At 38.9% G+C, this 23,670-nt stretch overlaps 1 protein-coding gene across 3 annotated transcripts; it reads left to right on the plus strand.

Annotated features, from left to right (window-relative positions):
• Positions 1-14,825: 14,825 nt before the first annotated feature.
• Positions 14,826-20,826, plus strand: LOC144700762 (uncharacterized). Of its 3 annotated transcripts, none has more exons than XM_078572271.1 (8): positions 14,826-15,297; positions 15,473-15,682; positions 16,219-16,472; positions 16,971-17,241; positions 17,953-18,036; positions 18,119-20,124; positions 20,201-20,357; positions 20,435-20,826. In XM_078572271.1, exons 1-8 carry the CDS (start codon positions 15,037-15,039, stop codon positions 20,615-20,617), a joined length of 3,426 nt encoding a protein of 1,141 aa, XP_078428397.1. In that variant the 5' UTR covers positions 14,826-15,036; the 3' UTR covers positions 20,618-20,826. The 3 variants fall into 3 exon arrangements, with proteins under 3 accessions (XP_078428397.1, XP_078428399.1, XP_078428398.1); XM_078572273.1 differs by having other exon boundaries at positions 20,201-20,324; XM_078572272.1 differs by having other exon boundaries at positions 15,488-15,682.
• The last annotated feature ends 2,844 nt before the right edge of the window (positions 20,827-23,670 follow it).

A 23,670-nucleotide genomic window follows, 5' to 3' on the forward strand; every position in this document is an offset into this window, starting at 1 on the left:
ACTGGGAGAACTTTAATATTTATTCGATATTTGAAGTTCCCCATCCATCTAGTGGTATTACTCCTTCACAACACAATATAAATAGATCTACTAGATGAAACATGTACCTCCATTCCAACTCATGTGGATTCTTATGAAATTAAATCTTACACTTAAACTTGTAAATAATAAACATGATAAAAACCATATGGTTTAATGATGCCATGTTTATTAAGTCATGTATCTAAGTGACATGAGACCTGACATCTCTTATGTTGTCAACATTCTTAGTCAGTTTATGTGTAATCTTAAAGTACCCCTTTTGTCAACAAACCATCAGTTTATGCAAGCTGCCTATCGAATACTCCGATACTAGAAAAGAACCATCAATCTCAGCCTCAAATTTTCTCAAGGTAAGTTTTTGCCTTTTATGATGTATACTTACTTTGATTGTGCTCTTTCACAGGTATGTAGCAAATCTATCACCAATTACTGCTCACTTTTGATTAGGAACTTGGTAAACTAGTGTAGTATGAAGCAAGCAGTAGTCTCACTCTGAAGTGGAATTTTTTGCTCTCTCTACGAATATTTGCGAAGCACTGCATATTTATGCAATTGTCAGAAAATTGGGATTCCCTCCAGCTATAGATCCGGGACGTGGATGGGATGAATTTGTCATCCCGGGACAAAAAATTCATATCGTCCGAGGGCACGGACGACCGGACGAGACATATTTTATCCCATAGAATGAAAACTTTGTCCGTCCGGAAGACTCAGACGGTGGACGGACGAAAGGTGGATGAATTTTGAATTTAATATTTTTAAAAAATTCCAATAAAAATTTTTATTTACATTTGAAAATTTTTAAAATTTGAAATTTAATCCATTATAACTAGCAATAAAAATATCTTTCATACATGAAGTTATAATCGTATTGTAGTAGTTAATTGCGATATTTGTTTACTTTACCAGATAAGTAGCCTAAATTTTGATTTTCACATACCCTTTATCCTTTAATTAATTTCACGAAGAATGCAATAAATCTTTTGAGAGATGTAAAAGTATTATTTAAAGCCCACCAAAGTATAAAATACTGATTTCGCAAAAATTCATTTGATTGTTACATAGTAGGAATTTGAATTTAAAATTCATTAGTTAAATTCTAGATGAATGTCGATAGTTCATTATTTGATTCCCAACTTTATCAATCTAATGAAATAGTGTCTTAAAAATTTTATTACAAATGAAAAAGATGGGTATTCCATCATGGAATTTCCTTGCTTAAATATGCCAGATGTATGCATAATTGATCAGTTTTCTTAAGTACTCTTATCTCCATCTTACAATGAGATGAGCAATAGAAAATTTCATATATTTCTTACGATTGCCCTTCAAGATGTCCATTGGAGTTAAAAGGATAACACACGAACTAAAATGGAAAAGAAATTCAGAGTAGGGCTAGACGTGGGCATGTGGCGTTCATCAGTCACAGCAAAGGTGAACCAGAAAGTAGGGAGTGTTTTTTTAGAACCTGAGATAGAATATTGATGCAGACTTCATGCAGCTGTCCATCCAACTCGCTCAAAATCACCTTCACTTTTGGTGTAGAGTGACGGTGTTGAGATGGCCATCTCACCATTCACACTTTTACTCTGTACACACTGAAATCAAATCAAAGTCGTAAGGAAACAATGTAAAAATGTTATTTAAAAAAAGAAATCGAATGTGATTAATGGGTAACAAGACGATGCATGCTCGAGACACCTGAACCCTTATAGCTTCACCTTCGTCTTGATAAGAAGATATAAACAACAACATTCAACCGTAAACAATAACCCAAATTTGTAAAACCAATCACATCGAAGAAAACAAGGTCATCGCCGCCTACAAACTATAAAGAAAAACTTAAATCACAGTCTTTTCTCATAATTTGAAAAAAAAAGAAAGGAAAGACCAAAAAAATTTTGAACCCATATTTAGAACCAAAATAGTAGAGCGACGTACCAATCAAAATGGGCAAACCCACCAAAAACAAACCAGAGAAATGCTCTATGATGAACCGGTGTTGCCATTTTTTACAGCCGGATTGAGGGAAATAGAGATTCAAGGGTAACCCACAAGAGGATAAAGGATCAATTTCACTTAAGTATAAGGAAGAGAACTATCTCCCGCCAAAGTGATATCTACCTCCGAAATTTTCAAAGTCTCACAGCGAGAACATTCGAAATTCTAAATTACGGAAGTGAAGATAAGTGACACATTCGAAATTGCGGATTTTGAATGGTAGTGTATGAATTCAGATTATAAACGGAATTTTGAGAAATGAAGATAAGAGCTAAGAAAACTAAATTCAAAGTAACACATCTAAGAGACATTCTTTGCATTCCATATGGAAGACAAATATCTGTTTGCAGCAATTTGGGAGACAATTGTTTGACAAAATTTTACCTCAGAAATATTCAAAGTCTCAGAGCGAGAACAAAATCTAAAATAGGTAAGTGAAGTCGAGAGATGTATTCAATATTGCGGATTTAAAATGGAAAGTTCTACATTCACATTAGAAATGGAATTTTGGGAACATAAGATAAGAGCTCTGAAAAAAATTCAAACTAACGCATTAGAGAGAGATTCTTTGCATGCATATGGAAGACAAATATCTGCGTTCACAAATGGGGAAAGGTGTATAAAAGCAGGAAGGATGAGGTAGAAGCATGACTTACAGTAAAACAGGAAGGATGTAAACCCGTCCACCGCCTTCATGTTTTTCCCCGCTTACGCTATTACGTGGAAAGGAGAGAGATAAGAAAAATAAGCATGCTCAAGCAAAGGTCAGAAAGCGATAAAACGTAACTCACCATTAAAGGAGCTGTCGTCATCAGCATCGTCATCGGAGTTAGACGAGTGCTGCTCTACGTGATGGAACCATGCACGAAGCATCATCAACATCTCAACGCTCTCTACATCTAGGCGTGCTCTTCGATATGTGGTGATGCCTCGGCCAACTAAAAAAAGCCGCTCCACTGACGCACTAGTCGGGCTTACGGCAAGAAATTGGGACACAATTTTTGTCAAGTTCGGAAAGTATCGAGTTCTGAAGTCCTTCCACTAGCTTGGTGGACTATCTTCCTCCTCACTGCACGGGATTTTTAGATACTTGTCGAACTCCTATCTAAGTGTTGAGCATGGTCATTGACTCTTGCAAAAAAATGTATATTAGTGCTTGGAGGATACAAAATGTTGTGGACGACGTCTTTCAGATGGTTCGCCCTGCTCCGACTCACATTCAGTTGCATATGTATTACACGCGCAGTCTAAAAAATTTCCAGGATAAGAAAGCATGTCTTGGCGATATGATGGATGCACAACATCTATTTTGGAGAATGGATCCAGTGTCACTGCCGTCGCCACAATATGATTGCCCCAAAGTACCGTCGCGCACTACATCAACTTGTTATGCATAGCACTACACGTCGAGCGCAATGGATCCCTCTGGTCGACATCCAAAATTGCCCCAGCACTGCACATTGCCTGCTCAAGTTGAGTCTTCATGTCCGCGATCAAAGATGTTACTTCAGTGATTGGCAATTTCTTCGCAGAACACACATAGTCGGAACCCTAATACAGTGGCCCAAGGATACACAGATATTCTTCAATCAACTCCCAGTCCTCCAAACATAGGGCATAATCTTTAGACGACATTGAAAGGAACCTCACGGCCATATGGTCCAATACCTCTCTCTTGGCAAGAGCGCGCTTCAACATAATGAAGGTGGAGTTCCAGTGCGTTGGGCAGTCAATCTTTATCTTGATTGAGTTTGGGAGCTCAAACATTTTGCACATATCAACGCATTTCTCTATTCATTGTGTGGACCCCTGAATAGCATTGATGATGGCTCGTACACATGAAACGACTATTCCCAAGGGTGCAGCCGTCGTTGTACTATATTTGTCGACTTGTGATTCAGTTGGTTCATCCGTGTCCAATGCTGCATATGTGTGAAAATCTTGGCCTCGTAGCGTACTACTTGCTGGTGCCTTAGGATTACGTATGATCTTCAATCCGGCCTGGACTACGAGGTTGAGTACATGAGAAATGCATGGTACGTGTCAATCGATAGTGAACGGTCATAGAGGCCAGCATTGTTTTGTTGTTAGACTCATTGTCCGTGGTGATGGCACAAAGCTCGATTCCATATTCATATGCAGCTTCCACGATGATCCTCGCCAAGTTGGTGCCACAATGGGATCCCTTGATCTACCTGATAGCAAGGAGTTGCTCATAGAGCTTTCGGTCGACGTAATCCAGTGGGCAGTGACACCTAAAAGGGCGAGATTATTTTGCGATGTCCAAGCATCCACTGTAAGGGAGATACTGTGAACGTCATCAAACATCTCTATTAATTTCCCTTGAACTTCTGTATACATGTTAGAAGCCGTTGCTTTCAGTGCATCCGGACCAGGGATGTCCCCAACCACTTGTGTCACGTAGAACCATAGTCTTTGGAACGACTTCTTCTTGACAAGTTGCCAAGGAAGGTCGTTGTCACAGATGAACCTGATGAACCCCTCCTTCGTATGCTGTGTGGTGATGCCGCGTAAGTATAGCTTGTGGGATACTAATTCATAATGGATTATTGATAAGCCGAAAAATCACGTAAAATTACGTGGTCGTTGCGCTTTTTAGACTTATGCAATAAATTTATAATTCCCTTAATTACTAAATAAGAATATAGAGCAAGAAGGGGTCGATCCGCAAGGAGGCAACAATTCAGAATTTTCAAACAATTTTTATGAATCAAGTCAAGTAATTTTGAATTTTGCAATATTTAATTCAATTAATATTAAATAATATTCTTAAAATAATCAAAATTAAGTAAAACTTAATTTTGATTTCAGTCAGATAATTCCAGATAAGAATATTATTATTATTTTAAGCTCATAAAAATATAAAATATTAATTTCCCAATTTAATAAAATTTATAATAATTTTCAGAATTAAAATTGGGAAATTAATAATCAAGAAAGTGATTTTTGAATTGGAGTTCAAAATGGATGAATCTTCGGTTCAAATTTTATTTTTGGGTTTTTTATATATTAAATTAAATTCCTAAACAATAAAAACCGAAATCTAGAGAGAGAAACAAATCAAATTAACCTAGAGAGAGAAAGTGAAGAAATTGGGGAAAGCCCCAATTTCGACCCTAAATTAAAAATGTAATGAAGCAGAAATGTCCTAAAATGATTAAGAATTAATTATCAAAAGTCAGATCTCAAATCCAAATCAAAAAGAAGTGCTGATGCATTCAAAACATGAATCTAGGGCATGTACATTTCGCCCATGCCAAGGCGTTTTCGAATCGTTCTAGAAGATGATCAAATACAATTCAGAAACTTACAAATTTGATAAAGAGATCCAGATCTGACGACTTCCAGAATGCCTCCTGTGTCCTTCCTGGCCAATTGCTTGGGGAGAGCCTCCAAAAGTGAATTTCGCCTTTTTTCTGACCTCTATTTAAAGATCCAACCGTCCAGATTGTAGAGGAGGAAAAGACGAACCTGCCCTCAAAATTTCAGCCCAATCGGAGTTGTAGATCTCAAGATATCGCAGTTTTAGTGAGATCAAATGTGGGCCGTTGGATCTCTTTTATTTTCTCTAAAAAATCGGAATTTCCTATTGGCTGGGCTTGATTTTCTCACTTTCCGTGTTTCGGGACACGTGCACCCTCGTTGTCCGCGTCGGCCGCACTTTCTGACTTTTCAAATCTCTCTCCTCCTATTAAATATCTTTTCTTCTCTCTCCTCTCTAGCCGCTCTACTCTCTCTCCTCTCTCTTCTGCTTTTCTCTCTCTCTCTTTTATTCTCTCTTTTTGACTTTTTTTATCTCTCTCCTCTCTTCTCTCCTTTCTTATTTTTTTTATATATCCCTTCATTCGAATTTGAGCTTAATGACGTGATATTCATTTAAAATGCATTTAAAATGCAAAATAAATAATCAATATATTATTTAATTAAATAAAAATCATTTCTTGCCTAAATAATGGTCAGAAAAATTCAGAAAAATTCATAAAAATATGGGAAAAATTCAGAAAAATCAGGAGATGAATTACTGACCTTAAACCAAGCAAATAAAATCATGTAAAAATATTTCTTCACTGAAACAATGTCAAATTCCATGTAAAAAATGATAAAAAATATGAAATAATAGAAAAACGACATGTTAACTGATTTCAATGTATTTTATCATGATAACATGCAAATATGACCATTAAAACACATAAATATAATGTATAATTCAGTAATTAAGTATATTAATTTGCATGTTATCAATTATACTTCTTTGATTCGTTCGGACGCCCTTGAGTTCATCATGAAATTTACGATGAGATTTCTCTAGATGTCTCCAAAATACATTTATGCTCTTATCTTTATTCCTCTTGATGATGACCTTATGGGTGGGGTTCTGCGCTTGAAAAAGCATACATTGGTACTCGTCCGGGCCAACTTCAACAAATCGATCTAGAACTTTAGATCGATTGCGTCTTGCGGTTTGAGTTGACGCATTATCATCGACCTCTACGGCATAGCACTCCGCGGATGGAGTAGCCCTAGCCGTTGATTTAGGAGTGGTAGCAGATGTGGAATCCATATCTGTATCAAAATTGTTCACAATATGCAGTCATTCGTACGAAGTGTGTGACGTGCAATTTGAATGCTGTATTGGGTTGACATTCAAATATAATAAAATTAATGGAGACTCTAATAATTGCTTTTGACACTCCAGGTTCATAAAAGACAAAAACACAATAAAAAATGCTGCCATATTACAGTATGTCAGTTGAAGGACAATTACACCAATCATAACAAACAATCCATCAATCATATTTACTTCGTCGATTGATCGACTCGTAGTCCACTTAGTAGAATGGACTGATGGATCCATTACAGTTGTACATATTCGAAGGAGTATGGGTGGAAAGCACCCATTTCTTATTCATATTGTCAAATCCTTCTAGAGAAGACCAACGATATTAATCTCAAATCTTTAACCGATTAACTAAAAATAGATTGACATATCGATAAACATTATAACAGACTCAAACATGATAATCACTTAACACATGCTACATAATGATATATACACAATTAAAAATTTTGAAAAACATTCTAAAGGACTCAAACACGATAAAGTACGAACAATTGATGTATATATATGTGACCAGTTGGTATAGACGTACCTCTTTTGGGTCGACGACAAATATGCCTGCAATCAAGAAGCTTCAGAAAAGATGTGTAGGAATTATCTGAACAATACGTGAAAACAGCTAAATTAAATTATATTGGGGCCTACTAATTTTAAATTTAATGTTATGTGGAAATAATCCAGGCATGATTAAAGGTAACATTAACCATATACTTTTAGTACATTGGACTACATGATATGGAAGCAGAATTGTTTCACTAAACGCTGAGTTGCAAGGGGAGAATATGACAACTCATTCAAAAACTCATTCAAATAAATCGACGGTGAGATAGGTAGATAGATACACAGTGAGATTGTTAAATCAACATTTAGATACATCAATAGTGAGATAGATAGGTGGACAGTAAGATAGATAGATCGACAGTGAGATAGATAGATAGATAGATAGGGGGAGAGAGAGTTCCACATCGAGATAAATAGATAGATAGATGGATAGATGCAGAGAGATAGATACGTAGACTGATTAGAGAAATAGAGAGATAGGGCATTTTCCGGCATTCAAAATTAGCATAGGATACGCAAATCTTACTCTAAGATACATAGATAGATATTTAGGTAGATGGTGAGATAGATAGATATATAGATAGATAGATAGATAGATAGGTAGACAATGAGATAGATAGATAGATAGACAGTGAGATAGATAGATAGATATTGCGATATCTATCTATCTATTTATCTATCTCATTGTCTACCTATATATAGATATCAACATTGCAATAGCAGGGGTAGACATTGAGATAGATGCATCGACAGTGAGAAAGATAGATAGATACACAGTGAGATTGATAGATCAACATTGCGATAGTAGGGCTAGACATTGAGATAAATAGATCGACGGTGAGATAGATAGATACACAGTGAGATTGATAGATCAACATTGCGATAGCAGGGGTATACATTAAGATAGATACATCGACAGTGAGAAATACAGATAGATACATAGTGAGATTGATAGATCAACATTGAGATAGCAGGGGTAGACATTGAGATAAATAGATCGACTTTGAGATAGATAGATAGATACACAGTGAGATAGATGATCAACATTGCGATAGCAGGGGTCGACATTAAGATAGATACATCGAAAGTGAGAAATATAGATAGATACACAGGGAGATTGATAGATCAACATTGAGATAACAGGGGTAGACATTGAGATAAATAGATCGACTGTGAGATAGATAGATAGATAGATACACAGTGAGATTGATAGATCAACATTGCGATAGCAGGGGTAGACATTGAGATAGATACATCGAGAGTGAGATAGATGCATCGACAGTGAGATAGATAGATAGATAGATAGATACACAGTGAGATTGATAGATCAACATTGCGATACCAGGGGTATACATTGAGATAAATAGATCGAAGGTGAGATAGATAGATAGATACACAGTGAGATTAATAGATCAACATTGCGATAGCAGGGGTATACATTGAGATAAATAGATCGAAGGTGAGATAGATAGATAGATACACAGTGAGATTAATAGATCAACATTGCGATAACAGCGGTATACATTGAGATAAATAGATCGAAGGTGAGATAGATAGATACACAGTGAGATTGATAGATCAACATTGCGATAACAGCGGTAGACATTGAGATAGATAGATCGACGGTGAGATAGATAGATACATAGTGAGATAGATGATCAACATTGAGATAGCAGGGGTAGCCATTGAGATAGATACATCGACGGTGAGATAGATAGATAGATACACAGTGAGATTGATAGATCGACATTGAGATAGCAGGGGTAGACTTTGAGATAGATACATCGACACTGAGATTGATAGATTAACATGGAGATAGCAGGGGTAGACATTGAGATAGATGCATCGACAGTGAGATAGATAGATAGATAGATACACAGTGAGATCGATAGATCAACATTGCGATAGCAGGGGTAGACATTGAGATAGATACATCGACAGTGAGAAAGATATGCAGACATTAAGATATGCAGACAATGAGATAGATAGATAGATAGGGAGATGGATTGGTAGACAGTAAGATAGATAGATCAACCGTGAAATCGATAGAAAGACAGTGAGATAGATAAGTAGACATTGAGATAGTGAGATAGATAGGTAGGCAATGATAGATGATAAACCGGATGGCACATACCTGGACGATGGGGAAGTGGTCTTCGACTATGCAAATGGGCGTAGAGGGCCACCGACCTGGTTGATCGGGGGTGTGGGGGGGGGGGAGTATCGTACTGCGCCAGGAGGAGCTGGGGAGGTCTTCTTCTTCTGATTTTGAAGAAAACCAATAGGGCGTGCTGGTTCTTTCAAAAGGGACTATGAAATAAAAAGTTATTTAAAACATAAACTTTTGTCCGGGACGAGGGACGGGACAATTTTTATCCCGAACGGGATGAAAAACCATACGGGAAGTATTGGACAGGACGGTTTTTATTCACAGGACGAAAAACTGTCCCATCCTTCATCTGGGGGAAAATTCTGGATGTCAGACGGGACAAAATTTGTCCCGTCCCGTCCATCATCCCCGTCCGGACGATCCTGATCTATACCTCCAGTGTCACCAACCACACTACTATCCAGCAACAAATGTGTCGTTAGCTTGGGCTATGATTTTGTGCAACATAAGCATATCAAATAAACAGAGATCTATTGTCACTTCATTAATGAAAAATTGGAGTAGAAGCTCATTATGATTAAATACATCCTGCTCACCAGAAACTTGCCACCCTCCTCACAAAGAATTTCTCCTGAGATCAACATGAATCTATTTTCTCCAAGCTGGATATGCAGGACATTCATTCCTATGCATGAAAGGAAGTGTCACGACATGTTATCACGGGCTTGGTCAATGACACACAATTTGATATACAAGCTGTGAGGTCAATTGTTAGTTTTTCCATACAGATATGTAATTAACTCTTGACGGAATAACTCATTGTATATATTGTTGAACGCTAATGAAATAGATTGGCAGTCTACTTTTTTGTTTTTTGTAATGGCTGGAGGAGGAAATAGATTCATGTTAGTGACTACATACTTGTGGAAGAGAAAAATATATAATACATACATTCATAATGCATTTATTAATGATGTTGATGTATTTATCTAATGGGTTTCTCTAAAGTCATAATGGCTGAAGGAGAGATCTTGAATTCTAGAAGGTCAGATGTTGTGTATCCAATAGAATGTGATCCAATAGTTCTATCCAATGTTAGTAACTTAGAGCTTTCCATTCAACTCACCATCGTTTTTGGTAGGATATTCAGAATGTTGTTTTTATTGGTCATGTGGTGTTTTCATAGTTATGAAATTTAACCACTTCATTTCATGATTTTGTATGAGGTGAGGATCCCAAACTCCTTAAACTTTTCCATCACAATGTTGTATCATACATTAACAACAAACAAATGTAGGGGGGTTCCTCTGGGAATCGCGTAAATAGGCATTATAATATTTGATATCGTGGATGACATATTTTCCTTGTTTTGATAATTATGTTATCTCCTTATTTAATTATTTACCTTCTTATTTCGATTACATGTTTATTTTGTGACTTATTTACCTGCTTATTTTTATGCATTTTACTTTTATCTTAAATTTAAGTGCACAACTTATTAAGTTGAAGCCATGTATCAACGTCGAACAACTCCCTTATACTTTAATTTTTTTGTTATACATTTTAAATTTCAAGCTGAAAAAAGAATTACTTGGGTTGGTAATCTCTCTTACCCCCCCCCCCCACTTTAGAGTTATCCATGAGGATAATTGCTATGATGTGAACTCCACTTATGTGTACGATGTGTACTTATGAAGGATTAGTGTCCCCTTTATTACACGCATGCAATGTGAATTTGAACACACCACACTTTACCAGGAAGGAACAAACCATAAGAAGGAATCCACAAGTCTATCACCTGTTTTAGCCAGATCTTACTACCTTTTACAATTATAATTTACTCTCAACCCCACCCCATGAGTCCTGTGTTGTCCATACTTGTGCCCCAATTGCAAACCTTGAACAACTCAGCAGGGTGTGCAACAGCAAAACACCCTAGGCTTGTTTCTTGATGGTTTTCCCATCCTCCAATTCACAACAATTCAAAACAAGACAAACAGTGACAAAGAAACAAACATCCAATGGATCCACAAAAATCCAAATTTTGATTAATGTCACATGGTTAAGGCAATTCCAAGATGAAGATAGAAATATGCTATAGCTGGTTAGAAACACAAGTCACCTTTCTCCTAACACAAAAACCCAACCGATTAGCTTCCTCTGTGCTGTATATTAGTGATTCTCTAGTCTAACCTGCTGTGACTTAATCTACTACGAAATGAAGTTGATGGATTTTTTAAGGATATTCCCTCTAATTTGTAGGGTCCATTTCCCACACTTACTCGTGCCTTGAACACATCGCCTTCGTGAGATGTGTCCTCCTAAATTATATTAGGAGGGTATGTGTCCTTATAATAGGATTCTAAACTACTAGTGGTTAAGTACCAATAGGAAGGCATTTCTAAATTCATATTGCTAAATATTAGATCCAAGTTTTGATACCAATTTGTTAATATCCTCATAGTATTGAACTTACACATGGGTCAACTGCCTCTAGGTAAAAAGTTGTATGGGCCTAGGTTTAACCCAGGCTACAAGTGGCCATATATTTGTATAGCGTTCCATTTTCTATGGCTAAGTTGAAAAATGTTCAAACATCTCGCATTCAAAAATTTAAAAAGGATGAAACAATGAATGCCCATCCTTACATGGGGTAGCTCGATCTTCTCCCTAAAAATTATCAAACCCTCCATAAGTCCTTGGCAAAAGGATGGAGAAAACTTAGGGGTATTAATTTGTCATTGTGATTAAAATTTTAAATGGAATACTATTTATGATATTTAAACTCACGCGGGGATGAACAGAAGAGAATGAGGTTGTCTCCCCAGGGGTTGATGGTTAGATACAGACTTGACTAAATAGTTAGAAGGGAGAAAGAATAGTTATTGAGATAATAGTACCAGTGAGGGATTATGTTATTATTATTTAACTTTTAGATAAGCAAATGTGTCAATATATATGTATAGATGGTTGGTGAGGAGATAAATAAGTATTAGAGATGGGAATAATTATCAGAGAAATGACTGCACGAGAGTTCTCAAGTAATTTACTTTCTTGACACGGGCCCATGACATCTTTGTAATTTTTCCTCCCCAAAACCAATCTTCACTTTTTTACTGATAGAATTATCCTACATCTGATTTATGCGAGAAGTTATGTGGACAAGTGGTGCAGACCGAAAATTTCACAATTCAAATCATGATAAATGGTTACATGATTTTAATCACGAAAAGGTAACACGTTATGGAATAGGAGATGTCACATGCAGAAAATAAGAATGAATAAGAATATTAGACTCACATTTTGATAAAATTCAAGGACACACTTAGATCTACATTGAGCCGTGGCACTAACAACTCTCGATTAGTTTCATACTACAATTTTATGGGCATCTTCATCTCTCCAAAATTTTAGACTATACCCATTAGCACCCTTGAATGTATAAATAGACCTCATGTATCTAAGTAAAAGACATCTTTGATTTTCTCCTTCATCCAGAGGATTTGTGAAAGAAAGTGAGTTTGAGATCCATCAAGTTTCATGGTGCATATCCTTGATTGAACTTATGAGACAAAAGAGGAGTCGAAGCTCTTCTTCACTAGAGAATCATCTTGATCGGTGAGTTCCCTACAATTGCATTGTCGTCTTTTGTTCAGCAACAATTCATCTGAATACATCCGAATACACTTTCTCCATTTCATCCATGTTCTAAATCCTTCATCATCATTTTCTCATCATTCCACCGTGGCCCCTAAACTACGAAGTTAGTTTATATTTATCTTCCTTCACGTCTCTTCACCATTTCTCCACTTTATCCCTTGTCTATCTACTATCTTTATATTTTCCCTCATTCCAAATTTTATACATCAACTCTCTTTCATATTTTCCTCCATTTCATATCACCATTTTAAAAATTCATTAATTCGCTAATGAGATGACCCTTTCTCGTCACTATCTAATCACATTTTTTAGAGTAAAAAGTATTTATAAATATTAATAATTAACTCAATTATTATTTAAAAATTCTACACCTTAAATTTTGAGTTCATTTCTAACTGTGGCAAACATATACGGAAGCCACAATTAATCAAATTGCACAAGAAGTGCATGTTCAAATGAGTAATATTTAGCACAATCGAACAGGAGAAGATAGACATCAGATTTTGTGAAAATCAATAAGTGACAAATGGATCCAGATCTGGTATAAACCTTGCAAATGTAGCTCATTAATATTTAATTGTAATGGCACTAGTCATCAGATCATCCTCACCTTCTTCTACTTTGAGCATTGTCACACCCACATATGCGCCATCTACCTAATATGATGTATAAAATATAGGTATGTCTTCTTTATGCTATATTTATTTGTTTTCCAGTTTTCTTTGGCCTAAATGGAAGACGTTAGGAATTTATCGATGCCAAGTAGAATTATTAAAATATGATGTATCTACGTTTTTCATACACAAGGAGAATGTAAGTCAGTTATGTAGTTTCTAAAGTGAATTTACAACTCCAGCTTAATGCTTTGCTACTGCCAAATCGTCCGGGGATCAATTACAAACCACCAAACGAATGCATCGTAAAGGAGGAGAAGTCCAATTTGGAGACCCAATTTATTGCCATTTCAAGTCATTGAGTGGATATTTGAATATGATTTGTTAAACACCATTTATGATCCCCTAGAATATGTATTGCTTCCATAGTATTATAATTCCCAGATAGTGCCCATCCTAGGACCACTTGGAGGCCAGACTGTCCACTCTTCAGGGCTGTGGATGGGACCAAATGATGACTCGTCATCCGTCCACGAATACTACCCAAAGTATGGTTAAACGATGAACATCTGTCGTTGGTGCTCACTTACCTCGGCGATAATAATGTAACAGATAACAATTAATACCACCATTTTAACTAAATTTATTTAATCATCACCAAGTTAACACTACGCTGTCATTAACATTGTCCTCCGAACAACTACCTGTGACGATGACGTTGAATGATGATGTCGTCATCCACAAAACATCAATGACTCGTCAACATGACATCTCATCTGAGTCCAGACATGCCTCTGTAGAAGACTTAAAGACATCGCCTTTCTCACCATCATCAGTCATCCATCCTGACCTCGGAATACGAACGTAATCTACTCCAAGTTTATAATCATACTCCATCAATTTCATCATCTGGTCCGTCTACTAGTGCGCGGAGGACGACGTAACAACACTACCATATACAGACTCCGTGACGAAAGACCAACAAAGACGTCATCCGTCACCAACAAGTCGTCATCAGTCATCCGTTCATTACAAGGGGATGAAGCTGGTGCCGTTTTGTCCTCTGGTTCATAGAAAGTTTGGAGTCCGCGCTGGTCTCCGGTTCAAATATAGAGAGAGAGATCTCTGGCAGTTGCTCAGGAACGAGGAGAAAATTGCATTAATTGCTCGAAAGTATAAATAAAGATGCCATCTTGGAGAGAAATAAGTAAAGGTAGGCCAGAATAGGACGGATTTCGGGTTTTCTCACCCTATCCTCCTCGAATCTCGATCCCGGACCAGAAGGGTTCGTTCTAGGGTTTTCTGGGCATCTGGGTAGTCGCTAAATCGAAGAATTTTTGTTGGGTTTTCTGGATTTGCGCGTTTGATCTTGAATTGGGCGCCTGGTCGAGGAGATTGATGAGCGTGGAATGATGTTCACGCCGCAGTCGCAGAAGAAGGGATGGTTCCTCTCTCCGAGGGCTGCCGCGGAGAAGAACGGGTCGGCGGCTTCCCAAGGAAAGGGCAAGGAACGGGCTTCTCTCGACGAAAACGGAGCCCAAGTCTCAGATGGGGCTCGCGATGCTACCGTCTGGAAGAGATTTCAGGAGGCGGGTTTGCTAGATCAAGCGTCTTTGGAGAAGAAAGACCGAGACGCGATGATTGAAAGAATTTCCAAGCTCGAGGCCGAGGTTAGTGACACAATCAACTTATTCTGTTCGTCGCATCACTGTTTGTCATGATTTATTCTCGACAAATTCCTTGAATTGTAAGGTTTTCTTTCAACCATTCGTCGCATTTCTTCTTAAATATGAGTGATTCGTTAATGATTACTAGTGTTTGTTATAATTTAGTATGATTTTTCAGCTCTATGATTACCAGTATAACATGGGGTTGCTGCTGATCGAGAAAAAAGAGTGGACGTCCAAGTTTGAGGAATTGAGGCAGAGCGTAGCCGAAGCGGACGAGATTTTGAAGAGAGAGCAAACTACGCATATGATTGCTTTGTCGGAAGTGCAGAAGCGGGAGGAGAATTTGAATCGGGCCTTAGGAGTGGAGAAGCAATGTGTCAGCGATGTATGTTTTTTAAATTTAATACTTGCTTTTCAATTTTTTATTTGTCTTATGATTGGATAAATATTGTATGTTTATCCATGAATGTGGGTTTTTTACAGTTTTATAGTAGGGCTACCCTTGAATGTATCTGTATCTTTTAAATGATAAGCCGCATTCAAAGATCATGTTTCCTGTAATGGTGAAAATAGTTACTTCTTTGCGCTTGAACAGTGTCAAGTCTTCAAATTTTCTTCGCTCCCAATTTCTGATTTTATGCTTCTGTGATCAGCTCGAGATATATATACTGAGTGATAATTGATCTAGTTTTGCTCTTGCACATTTATTTTTCTAAAGAGTTCAGTTTTTACTTGTAAAGTGTGATGAAACTTTTGCTTGATCTGTTTTTGGGAAAAATGGATCTTCATTTCCCTCTGTTCGACGGATTGTTAACTGCTCCCTCAGGTTTTAACGATATACCATGACTGACTGGGTGGGTATTTTGTTTTTTTTTGCATGATTATAGTGTAATGCATGTACTATTATTGAATCTTTTTCAGCTTGAGAAAGCTTTGAGTGAGATGCGTGCCGAATCAGCGGAAATCAAGTTCACTGCTGATCAGAAGCTTGCAGAGGCTCATGGAATGATGTCAAGCATCGAAGAGAAATCTCTGGAGGTGGATGCAAAGCTTCGCGCCGCCGATGCCCGGCTGGCCGAAGCAAGCCGGAAAAGCTCTGAGATAGAGAGGAAGCTGCTTGATGTGGCCACACGAGAGAGCTTAGCCCAGAGGGAGCTTGCAAGCCTCAATACCGAGTATGCCAATGCACCTTGATATTCCTCTTATTTTCTTGTTCATTAAATGTGCTTAAATGTATTTAGTGGATCTAGAGTTCCCCTCATCCAGCTGATGTGATGCTGGACGTTGACGTTGACGGACAGTTGATTATTCGTCGGCAACATCGACGGTCCATCGCATTAATTTATTTTAGTCCACTAGGCGCAGTTGATATTGACTTTGATGCGATGCCGCCAGGGTCAACTCTATTTTTAGCAATAAATTTAAAATTAACAGCTGACACAGACGTATGACATCAAGCATATGTGATATCCCATCAATGCTTACAGTGAATGATAATCCCATAAATGTCAACATCATCGTCAACCTCCATAAATATCATCAACTGTGTTCAACGGCGTCAACAAGGGTAGATGACATCGGTGGTTGACAGAATTGACGAAGGCCAAACCCTTTGTAGACCCTTGGTCTTAGTAATTACTAAATTCTGAGTTGTTGATCGTGGGTTTGAGCAGGAAGCAGCTCGTGAAGGAGGACCTTGATCGGCAGAGGGAGGACCTTCGCACGTGGGAGAAGAACCTGAGAGAGGGACAGGAGAGGCTGATCGAGAGCCAAAGCCTTCTGAACCAACGTGAGAAGAGATCTAACGAGCGTGATTCTGCTCTTAAGAAGAAGGAAATGGAACTTGAAGGAGCAAGAGAGGTGGTCGAGAAGAGTAATATCTTGTTGAGAGAGAAGGAGGAGGATATGAACGTGAGGCTGGTGGCATTATCTGCTAGAGAGAAGGTGATATTTCCTTCTCCGCAATCGCCATCGCTTTGCATTTTTTGGTTTAGTAATGCTTCCCTTTTTTGCTACATGCCTAGTTCGTATTAGCATTACACCTTAACCGTTTCTTGATGGTGCCCTTTTCTCCTTGATCTCTCATATCGTTGTATTTTGCAAATTTGCGCTACTTTTTGTCTTTTCCTTCTTGATAAGTGGTTTGATGAATTGGGGATATATCCATCACATTTGACTCCATCGATTTAATTACAAGATGCAAAAGTGCCAATCTTGTGCTGGTCTTCTTCCATTTCCAATTTTTAGCTAGTGCGCGGGTTCCTAAACTAGTATTTTCCATGTGTCAATTTTGTATATTGATTAAATCGTCTGGAACTCGGAAATAGGGGTGTATTTATGTGCGCCGCATTTATTTATATGATCAGTGGACAAGCACTTGAGTTTTATCAGACCTAATCTGACTGTAAAATTTTTGTCGTTTAATGAAATCAATTTCAACTTATTTATTCTCTTTCATTTGATTATCCTCGTCCCATCTTTGTTCAACGAATGATCTGTAGACATTGTCGTCATTCTTAAAATATACTATTTCAAATGCCAAAATCTAATGGGAAAAGCTTTGATCTCTTTCCATTTTGCTATTTTGATTCGTAACTCATTTCGAATGCACGACTGAGGTGTTACTATGTTATCTTCTGATGGGCGTAAAATCAGGAACTTGAGTCTAAGATGAAGGAATCAGCGAAAAAGGAAAGCAGCTTGATGGTGCTCGAAGAACAGCTAAATGCCAGAGAACAAGTGCGCACCTTAAATAAACTCACTTTCATTCATCGTCTCACACCTTTTTTTCCCATTATAAAGCATATTTCTTCTTGTACAGGTGGGGCTGCAAAAGCTTCTAGATGACCACGCTGCCTCTCTTGAATCAAAGAAGCAGGAATTTGAGCAAGAGCTGGATAAGAGGAGAATCTCGCTGGAGGGGGAGCTGAGTGCAGAGCTCAAATCCGTGGAAAAGAAGGCCAAGGAGCTGAGCGCAAAAGAGGAAAAAATTGCCAAGAGAGAGCAGACTTTGGACAAGAAGATTGAGAAACTGAAAGAGGACAAGGGAGACCTTGAGGTGAAGTCCAAAGCTCTGAAGAAGTGGGAAGCTTCCCTCAAGGCCAATGAAAAGGAGCTCGAAAACCAGAGTAAGGAACTTGCAGAGAGGAACCAACATCTGGTGGAATTGAAAGCCGAGCTCCAGGCTCGGACGGCTGCGGTAGAGGAAGAAAAACAGAGAATTGCGGCAGAGAAAGAAAGTCTGAAGGTCACCGAGACAGAACGAGCGGAACATAACCAGTTGCAGGCACGGCTTAAGCAGGAAATTGAGGAAAACATGGAGTTCAGGGCATCGCTGGCGCAGGAGCGTGAAGAGCTGAGGCAGGAGAAGGAGAGGTTTGAGCAAGCTTGGGATACGATGGACGAGAAGAAGGCCCAGGTGGAGTTAGATCTGAGGCGGCTTCAGGAGGAGAAGACAAGCTTTGAGAAATGGAAGGTTGCAGAGGAGGAAAAATTGAAGAGTGAGCACCAGAAGGCTATGGATCAGGTCAAGAGAGACCTCGAGGATCTGAGTCTGAAGATCGAGGATTTTGAGAGGACAATGTTGCACGAAAAATCAGAAATGCAGAAGACAATCGAGCGGGAGCAGGCCGAAGCTGCTAGAGCGCTAGATCTCAGGAAGCACGAGCTTGAGATCGGCGTCCAGAATAGGCTGCGTGCAGTAGAAGATGAGTTCAGGAACAAAGTGGCAACATTCGAGGCGGAGCGGGACGGAGAGATGCAGAGCATCCGCTCACTTCGTGAGGAGGCCCTCTCGGAGAAACAAAAGGCGGCGGGAGAGCAGAAAAGGATTGAGAGGGAGAAGGAGGAGCTTCTTGTACAGGGGAAGAAGCTGGAAGAAGATCGCGCCGAGATGAGGAGCGACATCGAGGCATTGCGATCTCTGAGCCAAAGCCTCAAATCCCAGAGAGAAGACTTTGTCCGAGAAAGAGACAGATTCCTCGAGCTCGTAGCAGAGTACAAGTCTCGCAAGGACAGTGGAGCAGCAATCGCAGGGTTTGCACCCAGCGAATTTGAAGAACATGGCAACCTCCTCCTCGCCAGTATCTCAGAGAAGAAGATCAAAGCATCGTCAACTCCTGGAGCTTCCGCAGCTGATGGTAGCGGCAACAGCGCTCGGATGTCTTCCTGGATCCGCTCCTGCACCAAGATCTTCACCTTCTCCCCTGGGAAGAAACACCCAAATCTTGAAGACCAAGAGCGAGGCCCAAAGGAGCCAGCAGCGGATGAGGCAACGCGCGCGACAGAGGAAGCTCTTCCAGGGGAAGGGGAAACTGCCCCGGCGCCCGAGGAACGAGCACCGGCGATAGAAGAAGCTGCAGAGACAGCAGTGGAAGAAGCTCTTCCTGTGGCTGAAGAGTCCATGGCAGAGGCAGAGGAAGTTAGTCAAGCTGAAATGGTGGTATTGCCGGCTGTGCAGAAGGCTAAGCCAAGGAAAGCCCAGGCGGCAAAGAAAGGGAAGCAAGCATTGAAGAGGACGCACTCTGTCCAGGCTGTAGTTGAAGATGCCATGGCATTTCTCAAGACAAAACCATCAGATGAACAGCAGAGGGAGGATGTTTCCCCCGATGTTGACCAGAGCCAGGGGGGTACAGTTCGTACTGACGGTCGCGGCGCTGCAGGCCAGAAACGGCGTCGGCCGCAGACGTATGAAACCGTGGCGACGGCGGCAGACGAGGAGGACAAGAGCGAGGCCCAGTCTGAGAGTATTTCCTTGGACGGGCGACGCAAACGCCGCCACACTGCCGTCCCCGGCGAGAGACGGTACAACCTCAGGAGATCCACTGTGTGAGCTCCCCTGCCTCTGCCTCTCCTCACTTTGCTTAAACTTTGTCGTGGGCATTGACCCTGGTTTGTGTTGCAGAGCAAACACGGAAGCGTCGACGCAGGCTACACATGCATCTAAGGCGGCGGTGGCAGCAGCGGCAGAGGCGGCAGCGCCACCAGTACCACTACCCACTGGCAAAGAGGTTTCCGAGAAGGAAGAGGTTGATAAGAGCCGGCCTTATGTTATGGTGTCGGTCAGTGATCTTAATGGCTGCAATGCCCATTTGCTGTCTGAGTAAATCTGACATGTCTTTTATGTGGAATTCTTCAGAGCAGGGAGGTGTCTATGGAGATTCAGGAGGAGGTGGAAGTCACAGGTGCCGCCTCTCGCGAAGAGGAGCAGAGCAGCTTCAGCTCCTCGGAGGAGGCAGAAGATAGCTCAGACTCCGAGGGCAGCCGCCAGGGCGGCGATGGCTCTATCAGCAGGCGGCTCTGGAAGTTCTTCACCTCGTGATTTCTTCACCATCATTGCTTCCCCCCCCACTCTCTCTCTCTCTGTTCTCCTGTGTTGCCATGTATCAGTATTAAGCTTGTATGTCTGTTGGTTTGGTGTTGTAGGGACATTAATAGAGACTAACCCCCTTCCTCTACCCTCACTGTGTAGTTTGACCCCATTGTTTCTTAATTGGATGTTCTTTTATTGCCAGTTGGCTCTGAATTGCACATCATTGGGGTTCTAATTCCTTTAAATCAGAGTTCTGCGCAATGAGAATTAAAGATTGACGATGTGGTGAACATAAAATTGATTATTTCATTGCATTGTTCTCCTGTTACTGGATGTGCATCACTGGACGAATTTCCCTTCTACATGAAGTTTTTGGCACAAAATTTACCATTGAACAATATGCGCTCTGAGCTCTATTATTGTTTGCATACCATGGATAAACCCTGTTCAGAAAGAGGCAACCAAGTCAATATCTTAACCATATTTGGTCTAATGAAATGAAAAGTAGTTGATAGTTGAGTGATGGAGGTCGCAATAAGTCTTTTCGAGTCAACAAATAAGGAATTTATTCTGCATTTGTATTCTCCCTCATCTATTATAAGTTCAATTCCTATTGTACTATTCTTCATGCTAATTAGTATCATTTAATTATTAATTCATTATCTGTTTTATTTATTGTTTTTATTTAATGTGGATCATTTACTAGTATTCATATTTAAACTTAAATAGGACAAAATAGAGGTCGGTCCAAAGTTACGGTAAAAAAAATCTGATTAAAATGTACTTCTTTAAACCATATTTTTACACTATAATGGCACAGAGGATAAGAATATGAGATATTTGGGTCACTAACCCTGGATCAACTCTTAGTCGATCATCTTGACCAGATTTACTGTTGAAATTATCCAATAATGTAATAACTGATTCATCAGTAATGAATTTATGAATAAGATATGAGGGAGGGAGAATAAAAAGAAAAGAGTACTTGTCAAACAAAAAGTAAAACGAAAACAGCCACCATACAAAGAAGGTAAATACTCTCATGATTGGTCTACAATTAAAATTTATAAATAACTAAAAATATTTTTGGTGACTAGGCATCCAAATAGGTAAATTGCATATGGATAAGCATCTGAAAATGTTTATCAATACCCAATTCATAAAAAACTGGTTTATGCTCATTGTAATCCAACAACGTATCCAGTTAGGATTAGTTGTTTTCTTCCTAATTTGAACTCTATCATAACTTTTTAGTATAAGATACACATTGATAGAAAATTAAACCTCTAGTAAATATAATTTGCGACAGACATTGAAGTGAAATAACAGTTGTTTAGAGTCCCAGAAAAATACAGTCAATTATTTTTATTGTGAAAATTGATATTCTAAGATTAACATCACCAGTGTTCTTGCAAAAGATGTCTATGTAAATGGACGATAAATGACAAACAAAGAACGAAGTTACATTACGTATTGGAGTTAATTCCCCTATTCATATTAACTTGAATATTGATATGATCTATCTAGATCATCAAGGCGTTTATGCAACTATTTTATTTAAAAGACAAAATATTCTACCTTTCAGATGCTACCATCAAACTCAAGTGTGGCATCCTGACTGAAAACTCAAATGTTAGGTGTACTTGTCGTTGGTATTGGATTTCATTCAATATTATTTAAAAGTATTTGGGCAGGATGAATGTACAGCCCACTGGAAAAAGGTATAAAAAAAGGAGACGATGATCCCAACCGGTCCCCAACCCATCCGAAAAGAACAAAAGAAAAGTATTTGAAAAGCTGCCGCCCTTCTGCTCCCGCGCCTTGCGCCTGAGGTTCTGAAAGTACGGAAAACCTTTGGAACCTCAAACTCTATATGATAAAGTGTTAAAATAATGAAAGGTCTGGTTGATCTTTTCTTATCGGTTTCGAATCATAATCCCTGTCATGGGACTTGAGGTTCCACTGGAATGTGACTATTGAATCATGAACAAGGGTTGCTTCCATAGGGAAATTAAGAATTTAGTACTCTTTAATTGGTGATTGAGGTGGGAAGGGATAGTTATAAGGTAAGAGCTGGCAAGAGAGGGGAATCGGGAGGTGAGAAGGTGATTTTTAATATTTTTAAAGGGAATACGAAGATTAATATGAGATATTGAGTATAGAGGTTGTGGATGTAAGGAGAATGAGAAACAAATAGATGAAGAATGGAGTATAGGAATGATGGAGGGATGATGAGTATAGAGATATATGGATTAGTATATGTAGATAAAAGGATGTGAAGTAGGCATAAAGATTTGAGAATCTTAAAATGACAAGAAATGGTGATATGGAAGGCCTAGAACGTGGATTTCATTTATTTTTTCTCTCCTCATCAATGCTGCCAATGCATCATTCCTAAAATTTATCTTCCTGATTGGCTTTAATTTTTGGGGTCTTTCTCGATCCAATTTTTTGTGATCTTGCACATCATTCATCTGGTATCCGATGCATGACATGGCAGCAGGTCTAGTGAATGCCACATCAACACATTTTCTCTGCTCAACCAAAAGAATAAGACTCTGTTTTCACAATTATCAGGATTTTTAGAGCATTTTATGGTGATTTTAATCACTAACTGATCCTATTTGACCACGTCTTTGCTTTCAAATCACATTCATTTTGATTTTAATGTTGTGTTTTTCTCACTGTGCCTATGTCCTTGTGCATTAGAAAAGTAAAAGTTAGGTCCTGGTTGGTGCATTATGGCATATTAATTTGAGATACAATAATGAAACTAGTCATTATTGTGGAACTAGTAATTGGAAGAAATTAATGATTGGTCACCATCATTTATACTTGGTTTAAATGGAATTTTCCGCTATGAATCAGGCTCCAACCAGTTTCATCCTCCAAATAAACTGGACAGAATGAACAGAGGTATTCTGGGCAGACGGCTATGACTACATGTGCATATAGTGCAGTGTCTTGGAGACAAGCTACCCTGACCCTCTTCTGAAATTATAAATAATTTGCAGATTAAATGCTTCCTTCATGGACTGCGCTACATTCAGCCATACCACAGT

Source organism: Wolffia australiana, chromosome 3 (genome assembly GCF_029677425.1).
Source record: "Wolffia australiana isolate 7733 chromosome 3, ASM2967742v1".
In the NCBI taxonomy this organism is placed as follows: Eukaryota; Viridiplantae; Streptophyta; class Magnoliopsida; order Alismatales; family Araceae; genus Wolffia; species Wolffia australiana.